Below are 19912 nucleotides of genomic sequence, written 5' to 3'. Positions count from 1 at the left end.
AAGCTGAACATCAAAGGCCAAGTGGACTTTTGCAACCTCTAGAAATTCCCGAGTCGAAGTGGGAGCATATTACAATGGATTTTGTGGTAGGTTTACCTCAAACTAGAGCCAATCATGACGCCATATGGGTTATAGTGGACCGACTCACTAAATCAGCACATTTCCTACCAATAAATGAAAGGTACACAATTGAGAAATTGGTGACTCTATATTTAAAGGAAATAGTGACTCGACATGGAGTCCCTGTGTCTATAGTGTCAGATAGAGATGCCAGATTCACATCGAAGTTTTGGAAAAGCTTTCAGGAATGCCTTGGTACAAGACTTAGTATGAGCACCGCTTATCATCCACAGACGGATGGACAAAGTGAAAGGACGATTCAAACACTAGAGGATATGTTAAGAGCTTGCACTTTGGATTTCAATGGGAGTTGGGATGACCATTTACCTTTAGTTGAGTTCACCTATAATAATAACTATCATTCAAGTATAGGTATGGCTCCTTATGAGGCATTATATGGAAGGAAGTGTCGCTCACCGGTTTGTTGGGATGAAGTTGGAGAAAGCAAGTTATTAGGCCCAGAAATGATCCAACAGACTAAACAATCCATTGAAAATATCCGTAAAAGGTTAGTGGCTGATCAAGACCGACAGAGAAAGTACGCGAATCAAGGAAGAAAAGATAAGGAATTTGAAATTGGAGAAAAGGTTTTATTAAAGATTTCCCCTTGGAAGGGTGTGATGAGATTTGGTAAGAAAGGCAAATTGAGCCCTCGATTTATTGGACCTTTTGAAATCTTAAAGAGGGTCGGATCAGTCTCTTATCAATTGACATTACCACCAGATCTACAACATATTCACGACGTATTTCATATATCTGTCCTAAAGAAAGATCATCAAGATAATCGCCATGTCCTTAAGTACGAGCCGATTGAGGTAAAATCTAATTTGACTTATGAAGAGCAACCGGTGGAAATTATAGATCGAAAAGTACAAGAATTAAAAAAGAAGAATACACCTTTGGTCAAAGTGTTATGGCAAAATCACGCAACTAAAGAAGCGACTTGGGAACTGGACAGTGAGATGCGCAACAAGTACCCGTTTCTATTCAGCGACGAGAGTGATTCCGGGGACGGAATCCTATAAGGAAGGGAGAATGTAACGACCGACAAAACACAAGTAATATTCTAACTTTATTTGGACCGCCTCAAAATTTTTTTTTATAAATTTTAGCTCTAGAGAAATTTTGCTTTTGTACCCGGATAAAAATAATAAATGGATAAATAAATAAATGAATAAATAATAAAATAAAATAAAATTTGAGGCTAGAATTAATTCTTAGAAAATTTTATTAGTCGTTTAAAAAAAAATTATTGCGTGTGCGGAGATCCCTAATTTTATTGATAATAATTATTAGTCATTAATTTTATAGATTTATTTTTTTTATAAAATTGGAGTAGCTAATTAATTTATTTAGAATACTATATTATTTTATCTAGTAAAATTATTTTGTTAGATTTAAACTCTAGTAATGATTTATTTGAGACTCAATAAAATTAGTACCATAATTGTTTTAAGATATTTTAATTTAACTCACTTAGGAAATTTTTTATCTTTATATTTTTTTATTTAGTTGGTAATAATCTTTTCATCATAAAGAAAAGTCATAAATAAAATAAAATGCTTGGCTTATAAGTGAAGCTTGTTAGATATTTTGATTAGAAGCATCTAGAGGTGAGATTTTTTTAGGAAGAGTCTAGATGAAGATATCCTAATAAAAAAATAATAATTAGGGTTACCAAGGTTCTTTTATAATACTCTACCGTCTATGAAGAGTAAAAGATCAAGAGAAAGAGGGAAATTAGGAGATTGTGTAATACAACTAATCTGCATTCAAGGTAACTACTGCAAAATTTTATCTTTCTTAAATTTACTAAGATTGGTGTCATTATCCTTAATTTATTTTTAGAGAACAATTAGGGATTAGATTAGTATTGTTGTTATTGTTAGGGAATTAATTTTGGCAGAGTGTTGCAAAATTTCAGCCTTTAAGCTTTATGTATACATATAATAAATTGATAAGATGTAATTAAGGGGCTTGAGATTTATTGATTTAATTGTTTATTTATTTTTTTATTTTTAACGAAAGGGGACTACAAATTAAAAAGGGGTGTAGAACTGTAAATGAGGGTATTCACAAATGTGTGGGTTGCTGTGGTAAGGGTCTTAATTTGCAAAAGATAAACAAGGGGGGGGGAGAACAACTGTACGTGAGTTGTTTGGATGTTGAAGGAGGAGAAGAAGGGGCGGAGCCACCGCGACTGTGGAGTCGCCGGCGATGGTTTCCGACATGGTGGTGGAAAAATGGAGGTTGCAGGAGAAGAAGGGAAGATGTGTGTTGTGTGTTTGGTTGTGTGCATTTGTTGCAGTGTGTGTGGGAGGGGTAAAGGCGGAACCACCACCGATGTGGTGGTGGCGATGGTGCAGACGACGGCGTAACGCCGCTGTTGGTGGCCGCGAGAGAGAAAGAGAGAGAGAGAGGGAGAGAGAGAGAACAAGAGAGAGAGAACGAGAGAGAGAGGGAGAGAAAGAGAGGAAGAGGGAGAGAGATTTTGGCCGGAAAATGGGTGGGTAATGATTTCTAGAAAAACGATTGATGGGAGCTTGTAGATCGGGCTATGGGCAGCAGGATTATGCGAAGAAAATTATGTTTCGGGTTAGCCGGAAAATGGCCGGCGGCGGCGGCTCCGGCCGGCGGCAGCCATGGAAGGTGATGAGGTGGTGGGGGATGAAAGGTTGAGGATGAGTTTGGGGAAGATGGGGGTAAATCTGTAAATTGGTAAAATGAAATTAAAATGAATTGATAAATAATAAGTATTGTTAATTGGATAATAAATAATGGGTAATAAATAAAATAAAAGAATTAGATAAATAAAAGTGACATTAAAAAAAAGAAATAGTTGGATTAATGGGAAAAGAAATTAGATAAAAGTAACATATTATTATTTTTGGTTAAACGAGAATTAGAGTATTAAATTATGGAATATAGTATAAGTTGTGATTAAAAATAATACAAGATACTTAGAGTGGATGCACTGTTACCAAGTTATTTAATAGTAAAATAATTATGAAATAAAAATAGAAGAGTGTAAAGGTGATTATAAATAAAGTCAAATTTTAGGGATATTATCGTTAGCTTAGTATAATTTAATAAATAAAATGACTCGATTAATTCACTATTAAAATAATGAATTAAAAGTTTATTTGGCATTAAAATATTTTAAGAAAGAATATTTAGAGTGAGTGTTTGAGCTCCTTTATCGAATATTATTTAATATTCTTTATTTTATGAATTGATAGAAATTCTATTTTTACTTCGTGGAATATTAGAGCAATATTGAGCTCGCGTATTGTTTTAAATTATTATAATTATTCTCAGCATACGGGCGAGCAAGGTAAGTTTACTATCTCTCCACTCACCTTAAAAATATTTATTTTCGTAAATGTTTTTAATTATATTTTTCTCGAGTATTGTTTATTTCAAATTTATTTATTTATTCAAGAATGATTTATTTTCTGAATTTTAAAAATATTATCATTATTTTGGATTAGTTATTTGTATTTAAATTTCTTCGATCGAATACCCTATCTTTTAATAAACCTTAGTCGTGCTCATTGCTCGAGACGACTCCTTTTAATTTCTTTTAGTTAAGGTTTGATTCCTTAATTCGGGTCAACCACATTCGTTTCTTGTCGGTTACATCTATTGTCCAGATGTATCCACTTTTATTGAAATCAAGGACTGATTCATTGTTCGAATCAGAAATTATTAGGAAATATATTAAGTTTATTACTCGTAGCGATTGGTCCTACTCACAATGATCCTGAACGTTATTTAGTCGTTTGGTTATTCTTCTGATTTGAGATAACCAAATAACTTTTCTTTGAACTTGACCAATCTCTTTGTTCGAGATGGTCACCTCCTTTGCTTTCCAGACGATGCCTTGTTCGTGTCGTCTAAAATTATTTTCTTGTTTTCTGGATTAATCCATTTTTCGGGTTAATGTAATTTATTTGGAAAGTGCTAGCTGTGTGCTAGACTTAGCAAATAAATTTTCTAGTGTCTAGCTTCGCTATCAAGGAATTACTCGGGGATTCATATTCAAAACTGGTCAACATGGTCCAGAAACGTTGACCATGATTATATGGTCCGGAAACGTTGACCATATCAAATCTGGTCCGTTATGGTTAACCATGGTTAGTGACAATATGTTATGTTCAAAGTGACATTTGCTCTGTGGTAGACAGGGTTGTGTGATAACCCATTAATGATTAATTGCTAGCAAAATTTGAAATGTAAGGTGGGACTTGCCTGAAGGCACTGATCATGCTACACTCGAGTTCTGCAGGAGTCGATACTTGTGACATGGTAGTTGATCGAGCCATGGGGTATCGAAAGGTGGACGACCAGTATGCTCTTGTGTCATGTTGTTTAAAGATGTGTTTGAGTTTGTTAACATTGTCAGATTTGAGTTTTATTATTTAAGTCGTCAGTTATCGTTTATTCTTAAAAATTTCAAATGTATTATGTTATTTCCTATTTTTGGGTGTTGGTTAAATAGTGAATTTGCTGAGCATATTAATGCTCACTCTTTCTATCATGACATTTCTTTTAGCAGTCACATCAGAAAATGATGAACATCCAAATCCGCGTGCGAAGGGCAAGGAAAAGATGCCAAGTTCAATCATGGATCGTTAGATTGTCTGTGTGCCAGCTTCATGCTATGGAAGTCGCCTAGTAGTGGAATAAATTTTAGTTATGTAATAATGTTCTAGTGGTTAATACTTTGGTTCGCGGAGTATGTATGGTATTAGTAAGTGATACTTGGATCTGTGGATGTGATTAGATAAATGTAATAAAGTACTTTTTATGCTATTGTAATAATAAAGAGGTATTTGATACACTGCATGATGTGGCGACCCAAATCCGTGAAAAAGCGGGTTTGGGGGCGCTAGAAAAAATCGAAACATTAATATGGGACAAAACCCTAGTAAGAAATACCCGTCAAACAACTAGTTGACTGTTAAAATATCAAACCAAATATATTAATTTTTTTCTAAAATTTTTATTATATCACTAAAATTGACTACTCGCAGTCACATTTATAAACATGACTGCCGTTAGTCAAATTTAATTTTAATAATATATGTTTATTTTGGGCAGGGAATTTAGCGCCAAAATATAAATTTGACCGCCCCTAAATATGACTGTTTGCGGTCAAATTTACATCTAACAAATTTTGTTCACTTGGCTGGAAGTTTGCATTTCTTTTTTTAGGACTCAAAAAATAAAAATGACCGAACAAATTTGACCGGAAAATAAATTTGACTGCCGCTAGTCAAAATTAAATTTGACCATTAGTAAATAAATATTTGACCTCAAATTTGACTGCTTTCGATCAAATATAAGTCTGACCAGTTATAAATAAAAGTTGACCGTAAATATGACCGCCGTTGGTCAAATTTAGCCGCAGTCATATTTATCTAGATAAATTTACCCTTGATTTTTTGTAGTGTACTTTTGCATCAGTATTCAAATTAGTTCCATTTTGATAGGAGCAAATCGTGAGACACACATATAATTATAGAATATATAGGCTAAGCTAATAAAAGAAATTATTTGATATTCTTGTAGAGCTTGCAAGCTCTGTTTGGCGACAACACTCATAGTGATAAATTATAACGGATCTATCTTTTATGCTAACTTGACGGGTATAACAACATATATGGATTACAAACAATCATTTAATTTGAGACAAAAGCTGAGGCCAGTGCTAGTTTTAGCTAAAAATTCAAATGTAACCCTATCAACGTTATATTTACAACAATCTAAAATAAAATGAAAAGAACACGGATCTCCAAAGTCAAGCCCGCATAGCTTATATTGGCACATAAAAAAACATACATGAAAATAATGTTAAGTTGATAATCTAACAAATTTGCTCCTTAAAACTGCAGCAAAAAATGTCATACAAAATATTGATACCTTTATACAATTAAAACAAAGGGTATTGCATCGCACTGGTTAGTAATAAAGAGAATAAGACGTGATGAATGAACTAGCTAAACATGAACTAACTGGTTAATGAACTGGTTATCTCAAATTTCATGTAATCTCTTGATTCAATATATCTACTACTCTGCCTTCATTTAATAAACCTATCCTGTTTCATGTTAAAAACTTTTGTCAAGGACATCAATGGAAGGCAACAATTTAAATGTGAACTATCTAATCTTTTAAAGCCTAATGGATGAGATCCAGGTTCTCTGGTTTGCTCACTAAAGTAGATGTCCCTAATGCAATATTTAAGCCTTTTATTTATATCAATTTACTTCAGAGAAAAACTGGAGGTTTGGTTATTTGCAGGTCTGGCAATGCTGTTGCTCTTTATAGAGGTGTAAGTTATGTTGATTTAGTCCCGCGTATTGTTCCCGGTTACAAACCTCCTTTCAGGCTACCTTCTTATGGAGTGAGATCCACAGTTGGAGGGAAGGAAGCAACATCTTTGCGAAGGCTTGCAAGAGTTATTCCCCCACACTTTGCATTAGGTTTGCTACTTTCTTTTGTGAAGTATATTGTCTCTTCAGGGGCATTATTTCAAACTTTTCTCAAGAGATTGATTTTATCTGGATAACCTCTATTCTTGACAAATGTTGTCTCAAGAGAATTTCTAAATGACTGAGAGCTAAAAGTATGTGACCCGATCTTGTTTGATTTACTTTCCTCTATTGAAGGAAGCAAAGTATAAAAACGATTTTCCATGTAAGGTTTACACAGTTTCTCTTTGGAGGGTAGTGCTTTTCTTACATTCTGCATTTCACAAGTCTACTTGTCTAGAGCTTGTATTAGATGCTCTTTAGGAATAATTAGGACCATATCCTTTCCTTTCTCTATCTGTTTCCAACTAAGTTCAACTCGTTTCGGCTATAGAAGGTTCTGAGTTCAGACTCGTTGAACAGAATTAGTTACATAGTAGTATAAAGGCATTGTAGGGGTAAGTGTTTTTATCCGTAAGGTTATGAGTAATAAAGAACTGCCAAAACATCGATTAAAAATTTAATCTACGGTTCCATTAAAGTTGAAACAACACAATCATTTGATCATGGTACTCCTGTATGTTGGAATTTAATCTCAAACGTACATGCCAGGTACATGGTTCTTGTCTGGTTCTTTACATGTCTAGGTCTGTTATGCAGTAGTTATCAACTGTGTAGCATCGTTGAATAAATCAATAGAGATAAAGTTCTGTTAGGAGTTTGTGATAATCATGTTCTAGTTACTGGTTTACTTTGTTTAGGAGTCTTTCTGTTTATAATGTAATGTTAATTAGTTAATAAAATCAGTAAGTCTTTTGACGAGCATATGTCTGCTTTTCTCTCTCAGTTTCCAGTTGATATACTTGTATAACTATACATATATACCAATACTTGGTATCAGAGCGAGAAGTTCTGGGTGAATGTCAAAGGCACAGGCGATGGATGTTAATAAGTTAAAAGGAGGCTCCATTGGCTTGAGTTACCCAATGCTGGCAAAAAGCAATTACACGGCTTGGGCTCTTAAGATGAAGGTGTACATGCAGGTACAAGGAGTTTGGACTGCCGTTGAACAGAATGACCCAAAGACTCCTATCAAAGAGAAGAGTGACAAGGTAGCCATGGCCATGATTTATCAAGGTATACCAGAAGAAGTCTTGTTGTCAATTGCAGAGAAGCAAACGGCAAAGGATGTTTGGGAAGCGATAAAGACTTTGTGTCAGGGAGCTGATCGGGTTAAGAAGGCTCGGATTCAAACATTGAAATCCGAGTTTGAGGCGTTAAGTATGAAAGAAAGTGAACAAATTGATGATTTCCATCTGAGAATGAATGGTTTGGTGACAAATATCAGAGCCTTGGGGGAGGAAATGGAAGAGGCGTATGTTGTGAAAAAATTTCTACGAGCAGTGCCTTCAAGATTTCTGCAAATTACGTCCACTATGGAACAATTTGGAAATCTTGAAACAATGTCCGTGGAGGAAGCCGTAGGATCTCTCAAGGCGCATGAGGAACGCATAAAGGGTAAGACAGAAACAAATGAGAGTAAGCTGTTACTTACAAAAGAAGAGTGGGAAAAACGAGAAAATGAAGATAATAAATTATTACTTACCAAGGAGGAGTGGCTAAAACGTTCGAATAACGAGGGACTGTCGAACTACAGGGGTCGAGGAAGTCGTGACAAAAGTAAAATTAAATGTTACAATTGTCACAACTATGGACACATAGCTGCAGAGTGTAGAAGACCAAGGAAGATGCGAGAACAAAGACAGGAAGCTAATATGGCATTAGTGGATGATGACGAACCAGCTCTGTTATTGGCAAAACTTGATAAGGCTACATCATATAAGAAAATTATTGAGGAGAAGAATGATGTATCTGTCCTGTTGACAACAAAAGAGGAGAAGGTGAGTGATTCGTGTGTGTGGTATCTTGATAATGGAGCAAGCAATCACATGACTGGCTCCAGGACAAAATTTGCTGATCTCAATGAAAGTATAACTGGACAAGTTAGATTTGGAGACGGATCGACTGTTGAAATAGCGGGAAAGGGAACTGTGATGATGATCTGTAAGAATGGGGAAGAAAGAGCTTTATGCGATGTGTACTTTATTCCTAGTTTGAAAAACAATATTGTGAGCCTCGGCCAATTGTCAGAGGATGGTAATAGAGTTGTTCTTAGAGGAGATTTTTTGTGGGTTTTTGATAAAGAGGAGCGGTTACTTATGAAGGTAAAACGGTCGTCGAATCGTTTGTACAAGATAGTCATTAAGACGGACAAACAGGCTTGCTTGATGTCTAAGGTTGAAGAGGTGTCCAAGTTGTGGCATACACGTCTTGGACATATTAACTATCAAGCTATGTCACTAATGACCAGAGAAAATATGGTGACGGGAATGCCAACTGTACAACAGCCAAAGGGAGCATGCAATGGGTGTCTTATGTCAAAGCAGACTAGAAAGCAAATTCCAAGCAAAGCTAACTACAACGCCAAAAAGGTACTCGAACTGGTTCATGCAGACTTATGTGGCCCGATCGCTCCAGAGACAAACTCAGGTAACAAGTATTTTCTTTTGATCGTCGATGATTATAGTAGATATATGTGGGTTTATTTTTTGAAAAACAAGGATGAGGCTCTAAATTTTTTTAAGGTGTTCTGTGCACTAGTCGAAAAAGGGTCAGAAAGAAAAATCAAAACACTGAGAACTGACAGAGGGGGGGAGTTTTGTTCGAACGAGTTCAAAGATTTCTGCGAGAATACTGGCATTGAAAGGCACTATACGACGCCCTATATGCCTCAACAAAACGGTGTAGTAGAGCGACAAAATAGAACAGTATTCGAAATGGCGAGAAGTTGTTTGAAGGAGATGCATTTACCAGCTATGTTGTGGGCAGAAGCAGTGAGAAATGCAGTGTATATACTAAACAGGCTCCCCACTCGAGCCTTAACTGGACTGACACCTTATGAGGCCTGGTCAAAAAGGAAGCCGGATGTTAGTCATTTTCGGGTTTTTGGATGTTTGGTCCATATGAAGATAGCTGGTAAACATATTAAGAATCTTGATGATCGAAGCCTTCGTGTTATTAATCTGGGGAGGGAACCCGGAACGAAGGGGTATCGCTTGTATGACCCGGTTGGCAGACGTGTTTATGTAAGTCGTGATGTCGTATTTGAAGAATCAGAATCGTGGGACTAGAATCAGTTGGAGGAAAGTGAAGGAAAAGCATTTCAGTTCACGATCCCGAATATAACGGAAACAGATGAAACAAATGACCGCAAAAGAGATGAATTTGAAGCTCTTGCTGATGTAGAAGGGGCTGCAACTCCATCACCTCAACAGTCCGTATCAAGAATTAACAGAAATGATTATGACGGTAGCACAGAACCTAAGAAATTCAAACCTATCACTGAAGTGTACGAAGAATCAGAACAGGTGACTTTAGATGAAGAATTGTATCTTATGGGGATCGATGAGCCTGTGAATTTCAAATAGGCAGTTAAGGACATAAATTGGAAGGAAGCTATGAAGCAAGAGATTGAATCTATCGAGAACAATAAAACATGGAAATTGACTACTTTGCCACGAGAACAGAAGATTATAGGTTTGAAATGGATATTTAAATTAAAAAAGGATGCAGAAGGGAGAATTATAAAGCATAAAGCTCGCTTGGTCGCTAAAGGGTATGTCCAGGAGCATGGTATTGATTTCGATGAGGTGTATGCTCCAGTGACTCGTCTTGAGACAGTGAGATTATTATTGGCTTTAGCGGCTAAAAATAGTTGGGAGGTCCATCATTTGGATGTTAAGACGGCCTTTCTTAATGGAGATATAAAAGAAGATGTGTATGTCTCGCAACCAGAGGGATTTGAAAAAGCTGGTCAAGAACATATGGTTTATAAATTATTGAAAGCGTTATACGGGTTGCGTCAAGCACCCCGTGCTTGGTATGAAAAACTGAATTCATGCTTAGTGAGCCCCGGTTTCGTTCGTTGCCCTTACGAACACGCAGTTTACACTCGCAGAGAAGATGGGGAAAGTATGATTGTGGCAATATATGTTGATGACCTGCTTTGCACAGGCACGAATGTGACTATGATCAGAAAATTAAAGAAACAAATGAGTGACAATTTTGAGATGAGCGATATGGGGAAGCTAAGTTATTATCTGGGCATTGAAGTAACACAAGGGGAAGGTTTTATCGAGTTGAAACAAACAGGTTATGCTCGAAAAATTCTTGAGAAGGCTGGGTTGAGTGATTGTAACCATGCTAAGTATCCGATGGACTTGAAAGAACAGCTCACTCGTGATGAAGATGGAGAAACAGTGGATGCTGCGAATTATAGAAGCATGATTGGTGGTTTACGTTATTTAGTCCACACCCGCCCCGATATTGCATATTCGGTGGGAATTACTAGCAGATATATGGAGAGGCCAACAAGATTGTATCTGAATGCTGTCAAGAGGATAATGAGATACGTAAAAGGAACGACACATTATGGTTTAATTTATTCGAAAGACAGTGGCAACAATATCTTGACAGGGTTTTCCGATAGTGACTTGGGAGGGCATTTGGAAGATAGACGGAGCACAGGAGGTATGGTTTACTATCTAAACGAAAGCATTATAACATGGGTATCTCAGAAACAAAGGTGCGTTGCCTTGTCGTCTTGTGAGGCGGAATTCATGGCTGCTACAGCGGCAACATATCAAGGAGTTTGGCTCCGAAACTTGTTGAGTCAGATAACTTCTGAACATATAGGTCCAGTTATCTTATGTATTGATAATAAATCAGCCATTGATCTTGCTAAGAATCCCATGTTTCATGGCCGGAGCAAACATATAGATATACGCTTTCATTTTATCAGGGAGTGTGTGGAACGGGGTGATGTGATTCTGAAACATGTAAGCAGTAGCTGTCAACGTGCAGATATTATGACAAAAGCACTGGCAATAATCAAGTTTGAGAAGATGCGTCATTTACTCGGTGTTAAGAATCTGGTGACTAAGGTTTGAGATTAAAGGGGGGAATGTTGGAATTTAATCTCAAACGTACATGCCACGTACATGGTTCTTGTCTGGTTCTTTACATGTCTAGGTCTGTTATGCAGTAGTTATCAACTGTGTAGCATCGTTGAATAAATCAATAGAGATAAAGTTCTATTAGGAGTTTGTGATAATCATGTTCTAGTTACTGGTTTACTTTGTTTAGGAGTCTTTCTGTTTATAATGTAATGTTAATTAGTTAATAAAATCAGTAAGTCTTTTGACGAGCATATGTCTGCTTTTCTCTCTCAGTTTCCAGTTGATATACTTGTATAACTATACATATATACCAATACTGTATGTGCTTTAGATTTCATGAAGTTCTGACTTCTGAGTTCTGACTCGAAAACAAGCTCCCTACAAAAATAAGGATACTACTGCGTTATTATGAATTTCTCTTGAACAAGTCGATGCTTTGACTAATTACAACTATTCACACATATGCAATGATGAAAAGTGAAAACAATGCCTTTACTTTGTCAAAGAAAAGATTCCCCTTGTTCTGTATAAGCACTGTTTAATACTAATCGACAACACAATACAAGCAGATTAAGGTATGCAAATGTGTAGCAGCAGCCCACTTTAGGAGAAAGAAGAATTGCAGAAAGAATAAAGCCGATGTAGAACTTATATTCAACGAATGTAGCGATGATTGTCGTATACGAATGACATTCTTGGCGTAGTTATAGTGCATATACTTTTTCTCAGGTAAATGGCCAAAAAAATGGCATCAGGACTAATATGCATTGGTTTGATCCCACTATTTAGTTTTCTGGGTAGGATGAAGTCATATCCTTTGACCTCTGTAGTATCGGCCTTCATACATTTTAACATTTTTTCTTAGTAAAAGATGTTTTTACCCTCCGATATTGGCCGATATGTCGTTTTATCTCCGAAAAGGGCTAAAAGGAACGATACCTAATACTACATGGATTAAAATGTACGACTTCATACTTTTGAGGCTGATAGGCATAACGGCCCATACTTTAGGGGTCTAAAGGTCATTAAGCCTATGAGCTTTTTGCTTTTGAAATACTTTTAGGTTTTCTATTCCAACATTGTTGTAATTGGTGGTGTTATTTAAACTTTCATTTAGCTTTTACAGTTTCATATTTCTACCTGTTTAGATAATTTTCATCTTAAATTTTATGTAATCTCTTGATTCATCTGCTTTCATTTAATAACTCTATCTTGTTTCAAGTTGAAAACTTTTGTCAAGGACATCAGCAAGGCAACAGTTTAAATGTGAACTATCCAATCTTCTAAAACCTAATGGATGAGATCCGGATTCTCTGGTTTGCTCACTGAGGTAGTTGTGAGGTGAAATAATTTAATGTTGGCATTGATGGTTTCTCAGTTTCTTTTAGTATTTACTGAACCCTCTCTGTTGTTTTTGCAGTTTTCCATTTTTTAGTAAATTTCAAGGGTATCACTTCACATCACCTTCTACTTCGTTTTTTTAGTCAAACCTTTTACTTCAATTTTTGTTTTATAAGTGAAATTATCTTTTTATTGACTAACATAAAATGCTACTAATAATTTTTGTAAACAGTTTATTCTATAGAAATCAATTTGATATATTCATTTACGAAAATACTCCTTTCATATATACGGTATAATATTTATAAATAAATATTTGGTAAACAAATAATCTCGATAAATGAATATTTTTTCCCGATCTTAACATATTAAATATGGTATATTTTTGTCCTCGATAGTTATTAGATTTTCCGTCACTATCTTAGACTTGAGGTCATCATAGTCATCTTATGTACACTGAACTATGCTTTGGTTTAGTTCTTAGTCTCCAGGAACAATTATTAGGGCTCTTCTGGGCATAGGAATTTGTACACGAAGATAGTGTATGATCAATAAAGGATCTACCCCTACCAGTGAAGGAAGCGAATGTTCAAGGCTGATCCACTTATGCTAGTTCAGGAATCTCTGGCCAGAGTAAATGAAATTAGAAAGGAGTTTCTAATTTGCATAGAACTACGCATAGTAAATGGTAAGCAAGTGATTGAATTAGATAGGCTTGACACGAGATCCATGCCTTGTATTTAATCGGGATATTGTAGGGTAGAAGGAGTTTATTGTACGGTAACTATTCACTGAATAGGTTCTTGGTATTCTAAGCAGTGAATTCATATTATCCGGATAGTCGCGATATGCTGAGAAGTATCCCTCACGATGTAGAATAAATGTGATTAATTAATTAATCATATTTAATAAATTAGAGAATTTATATAAATAATGATAAAATAGTTTTATTATTATTTATTTCTACTACCGGCTTAATATTGAACCTACAGGGTCACACCATAAAAAGAGAATGATTTAATGGTGGAGGAATTAATTAATAATGGCTAATAATTATTTATTTATGAAATAAATAATTAATTGGCAAATTTAATAATTGATTAAATGAGATTTAATTGATTATAAATTAATTAATAAAAGTTCTTAATATTATTAATTAAGGATTTAATTTTTGGAAATTAAATCAAGAGAGAGAATTATTTCTAAAGTGTTTAGAAAAAGGATTAATAATTAAAAGGTGTTTTAATTATTAATAAGAATAATAAATGGGATAATAATAATATTATTTATGGGAAAATTTTAGCTGAAAATTCTGCCTATAAATACACTATTATAGACCCTATTTTATTCTAACCCCATCGAACCCGAAAACCCAAAAAGTTTGGAAAACCCAATTCTCTCCACCTCCTTCCTCCTCCTTAACATCATTTTCTTGGTGGATACCGGTGGAGTGCTTCACACTTGAGGAGCAACTGCTAAGGATCTCTGATCGTTGTCTCCGAATTATTTTTAAAGGTTAGATTCGATCCCTCGAATTTTTATTCACGATTTATATGCTTTTATTTGGATTTTGTATGTGTAAAAGTATTTTACCATGACCCCGCTGCGTTTAAAATCCAACACTACTTACCTCAGAACTAGTTGAAGGGTCATTTTTTTGAAATAATTTCCCCACAGAGCATAGTAGCCATGGGACTGGTGCACTTTTGACACCAGAGCGCATTATAAATAAAAATTTATGAAATTTTCCAAAAGTTATTTGTTTGGTTTGCTTGGTTGCATGACGCGTCCTAGCCATAGGGCGCGCCCTGAGTGATAGTTCTACACAGATGTTAGTTGAAGTAGTGGCTGTCAAACGGAACAATAAAACTCAAGTAAAAATGGAACTAAGACGTGTACTATTTCCAAGGGCGCGCCCAAGTTATCTTGGTTGATGCTCTTTTAATTTTGACAAAACATAACTAAAAAAGGAAGACAAGTCCTTGCTTAGGACGCGTCCTGTCTGAAGGATGAAGTATTTTTGGGGAGGCGCGTCAAAACATTAGGACGCGCCCCATTGTGCTTTGTGCCTTGACTAAATACAAAGGTACAGCATGGTTCCATGCTCATGTATTTTCCAAAATAAACAAAGACGCGTTCAAACTAGAGAGGACGCGCCCACAACGAACATTTGCTTGACCTGTGATAGTAGGAAATTTTTTTTAATAACAATAGGTCAAAGGTGACGCGTCCGCAACACAGGACGCGCCCATATAAATGACATAATAGAATACTTAAGTAAAAATCTGCATAATTGAGGCAGAGAAACTTCATAAAAGTGCAAGCGAATGAAGTTCAAAAATAATCATTACAACTTGCAAGGCTTCTCAAATTTTGGAGTAAGCACCATTCTAGGGATCCTTTGGTTCCCAATATTGAAGTTATGTGGCCTCATGGTTTGAAGAGGGCTTGCCCAGATGCCCTCCATGTCGTAATATTTCATATGCCACTGAATCTCCAAGTCAGTTGCAGTTGAATCGAGAGCTACACAGGCCAGCTTACCCTCTTTTTTCCTTATGGCATTTTTCTCTGCCTCAGTCAGGGTACCAAGCCTTGCCCAGTCACAATCCACTTCAACATCTGAAGGTTCCCAATGTTCCAGGGGAGAATCAGATTTCTGGGGGGATACAGGATATGTCTCGGGGTCAGGAACCCTCCTTTCAAATTCGCTTACGCTGTGAGGGGACGCGTCCTGAGAAGGAGCTGCGTCTTGGGAGGCTGACGCGTCCTGAGAGTTTGACGCGTCCTGGTCTGAAACAGTCATGCGTTGGGGATTTTGGCTTGTGGTGGGTATAATCTCATCGTCCGTCCAATCTTCGATGGCGGCTCTAGTATGAAGAATTGGGGTTCTTTGCCTTTTAGTCCCCTTCTTTTTCATTCTAGAGCTTATGGGGAGATGATCCATGGTGTCAGAACTGGAATTAGACATTATAGAGCTTCTTGATTTGAGGGAACCGAAGACGCGTCTTTTGGCTATAAGGAAGGAACTCGTTCTGTGAAATTCAGGAAAATCGGGTTTGAAAGAGATTAAGTGTGGGGAGTATATCCCAAGGCGTTTATTGAGAACCTTGAATGGATGGAAAGGAGAAGAAGATGACGCGTCCTCCAGCTGTAAAAGAAGGAATAAACATTTGAGGACGCGTCCACAAAAAAAAAGAGAGAAAAAATGAATGAATTATGATGAAGAAGGAAGATACTAGAGACATTCGAGGACGCGTCCTAAGAATCTATCGTGCGAAATACACTACGAAGACACGTCCTAGTAAAGTGTAGCCTCTATGCGACCTTTGGTTAAAACGACTAAAACGTACATCTTAATAAGGGAATATAAAACGCGCCCTGAAGGGTAGACGCGTCTTGTATGATTGCAATGCAATGGAATTCTAATCGACTGTTAGTAATTTTGGGAAAATATAATAAAATACTAGAAACATGCAATTAAAGAATCAAGGAAGCTAAATATAGTATATTCACCTATACATACATATATATGTACAGATAAGCCAAGAACAGTTGAGATAAGCACGAAGCATACGAATTTTTTTTTACTTATTTTGACGGGGTTATTCGACCAAATGCAGAAATGAAGGATGGTTTTATGTACCTCGTAAGTTGGGAGTCTGATTGAGCTGAGAAAATCGGTAAATGGCTGGATAGATCACTGGATTTTTGGACCTTGAAACTCCTGCTTAAAAGGGTGGCAATGGCGGTTTTCGGGAAGAAAGAGAATAAGGTATAAATGTGAGTTGGGGAGGATATTTATAGGAGGAGGACAGCTACGTGGATGACAGCTATACGCCATAGGTATAAGGTGAAAGCAAGACGCATCTTACGGCCACGACGCATCCAATTGTTTTGAGCCAAATTTCGTTACTCGGATTCAAGGATAAAAATTCCAATTTTGTTGTTAACTGCAAATGGAATTTGGGGGTAGTTGTTATACCCAAAATTTGGCATTGAATTGACTCGGGTCAAACGTGGGCTAGTTACAGTCAAACTCGGTATTGCATTGTGGAAGTGGGGATGCGTCTAAGTCTACAGGACGCGCCTACTCGTAATGAGGGAGCATGAGAGTGCATGATCAAGGAAGGACGCGCCCAAGTTATATGGACGCGTCAATCATGACGAAAGTACCTTGCTAGTGTGGTCTTGTGGCAATGGAAATTGGAGGACGCGCCTGTTTCTATCAGGACGCGTCTTGTACCTGTGTCATGCTGTAAGGAATGGTTGAGGAAGAAAAAGGGTTGAATTTATAAAGGTCTGGACGCGCCCAGACGCTAAGGACGCGTCCTGTGATTGGTCTATGTGTTCTCAATGGTGATTTCAGGACAAAGCTTGCGTGGAGAGGAGCAACGGAGGTTATTTTTACTGATGTATTTATTGCAGGTACTCTTTGAAGAATTCCCTTCTTGAGATGGTCAAGGAGGGGGATGTCCGTGAAAAGCTTGAAGGCCTCCAGGGGTATGCCTGATGATTGAAGGCCTCCTCCTGTATTCAACGGGTGTCCTTGTTGGGGATGCGGGGTTAACTTTGGTGTGTGCTTTGGGAACTCTGTTCTTGCATTCAACGGGTGTCCTCGTTGGAGAACTTTGGGGTCATCCTGCACTTTGCACCCAAGAGCTTGGGATCACCTGTCCTGTTATCTGGTGGGTTATCCTCATTCGGGGGACAGGGATGCGTCCGGAATTTGGGGTGAACCGTGGCTATACCTGCGTCCTTAAATCAAGGGAGATAGTTGTAGCGGAGTGTTATCCTTGCGCAGGGAGATGCACTATCCATGAAGTCTTGCGATTACGGATGAGCCTTGGGCCTTCGCGGTTGGGCCTCATAGTTGGACATTCCTTAAGCTAGCGGAAGACGGACTTTGGATGGGCTTCTACTGGACCTAGGAATAAGAAGTCTAAGCCCATTAGATTTCTTGTTCTATGAGAACTACGTCAGGCTTGATCCTTATATAAAGGGTACGTAGGCACATTGAGAGGGTATGAGTTGAGAGCTGATAAGAGAGCCACCACTTACTCTGAAAAAATCGCGCTTTGCGCGGTTCCAAAATTATATATACAAACATTATTTATAAACTTTCAAAGTTTTTTAGATGAATGTTCGAAGAAAATTACTACCAATTACAAAATATTGTATTAGAAAACTTAATGATTTTCACTATTACTTTTGTGGGCAGGAGAACAATTTATATATTCTTTCACCATAGATTAACCACTTTTACTCTCTTAGTGTGTATGTAAAAGCTTTTTTTTTCTCTTTAAAAGGTTTTTTTCTCAAATAGTTTGCTCTAACTTTTGCAAATTAATAATACGCTTTCTTGTGGTAGATTTAAACTTGTATTATTCTACATCTACATACATTGCTGTACCACACGTATTTTTACATGAATAGGTTTGAGATAAATTACATGAACAACACAAAAGCGTGGTCATTGTTGTAATTTCTGTATGCATTTATGTGTCAACCAGTGCGGATGTCAATAAAATAGAATGAGTTTATAGAGTCTGCAAGGCAATCCAAAACTAATGCTATTTCTATATATCGTAGCTCTTTGTCTCTCAAAAAAATGAATTCACCTCAGCCGGAAAAAAATCATTTCAAACTAAATAGAATTATAAGCGTATAGGAACCCTATATATATGGGAAAAAGTATAAGCTCAATCGCATATATTCCGTTTCTTCTTTCACCTATGATATGATATGATACTAGAGTCCTAACTACTTCTTTTGTGCGCAGTCTTTTTCTATTTTAGCTTCAAAGCGGGAAGGTAAAAGAAAAGGCACAAAAACTTCACATATCAGCACTTGTTATAAATGGGATTTGATCCCCTTCTAACTTTTGTTTGACTGAGATGTAGCAAGCAAACAGAATTGAAGGAATATGTGCTATTTTCAATTACTGACGCGGTTCTTCGACATCACCATTCTTTAGAAACTGATGATTTCTGAGAAACCTGAAACAAAATTTATGCTTCTGAGCCTAGAAGCTTGTTCTGGTTGAGTGAATAAACATCACATAAAAAACACGGACAAACGAACTGTCTTTAAGGAGTGTTACTCATATTCAATATTTATAGCCTAAGATAACAAAATTGGTACCTTCAAAACCTTTTTAATTCAATGTCAGTCTTAATATTGTATTGTATTATAATTTCCTAGATACATCCTACCACTACAAGAAAACGGCTAAATTTGACCGAAAATTTTCGGTCATATTTAGCTAAATTTGACCACCGGCGGTCATATTTAGTTAAATTTGACCGAATTGTGTCGGTCTTTTTTAGACTGGTCAAATTTAGCAAAATCAGTCAAATTTAACATAAATTTGACCGATCAAATTTGACTGCCTAAAATTGACCGATTAAATTTGACCAAATTTTTAAAAATTTTGAAATTTGAATTTTTTTAAAATTGGCGCCTAAAAATTTGAATTTTTTTTAAATTTTGCCGCTAAAAATTTTAAAATTTGAAAAATTGTGAATTTTCCGCCTAACGTAAAGCAAATTTGACCGAATTTCGTCAAATTTATAAATTTGACCGAACGCAATTAAAAATATAAAATTGTTCGAAGAAAGTCAAATTTAACTGTAACATATATTTGTCAAATGCAGTAACTTCCCGGTACATTCTGCTAAGTTTCTGCCAAAAATCTGCTACAACACATAATTTTTATTATTATGATTTTTTGTTACTAATAAATATACAATTTATGTTATATAAATAATTAACACAACAAAATAATTATATATCATATTTCATAATTATTAATATTATTTTCATTACAAACTTATAGAACTTAACTAAAACTTTCAAACCGAATTCTAAAACACTACTTTTTCTTTATTTATTTGAAGGAAATGGTCATCAGACATTGCTTGGTTGATAAATATGCTCCCGTCACCGGAATAACTTCGA

General features: G+C 36.3%; 1 protein-coding gene across 1 annotated transcript; it reads left to right on the top strand.

Annotated features, from left to right (window-relative positions):
* The first annotated feature begins 494 nt into the window (after positions 1-494).
* LOC141713879 (uncharacterized) lies at positions 495-1145 on the top strand. The gene has a single exon (XM_074517444.1). The coding sequence runs from the start codon at positions 495-497 to the stop codon at positions 1143-1145; it is 651 nt and encodes a 216-aa protein (XP_074373545.1).
* Positions 1146-19912: the final 18767 nt, after the last annotated feature.

Source organism: Apium graveolens, chromosome 3 (genome assembly GCF_009905375.1).
Source record: "Apium graveolens cultivar Ventura chromosome 3, ASM990537v1, whole genome shotgun sequence".
NCBI lineage: Eukaryota > Viridiplantae > Streptophyta > Magnoliopsida > Apiales > Apiaceae > Apium > Apium graveolens.
Note: the sequence above shows the minus strand (reverse complement) of the source record. Positions and strands in the feature narration are given on the sequence as shown.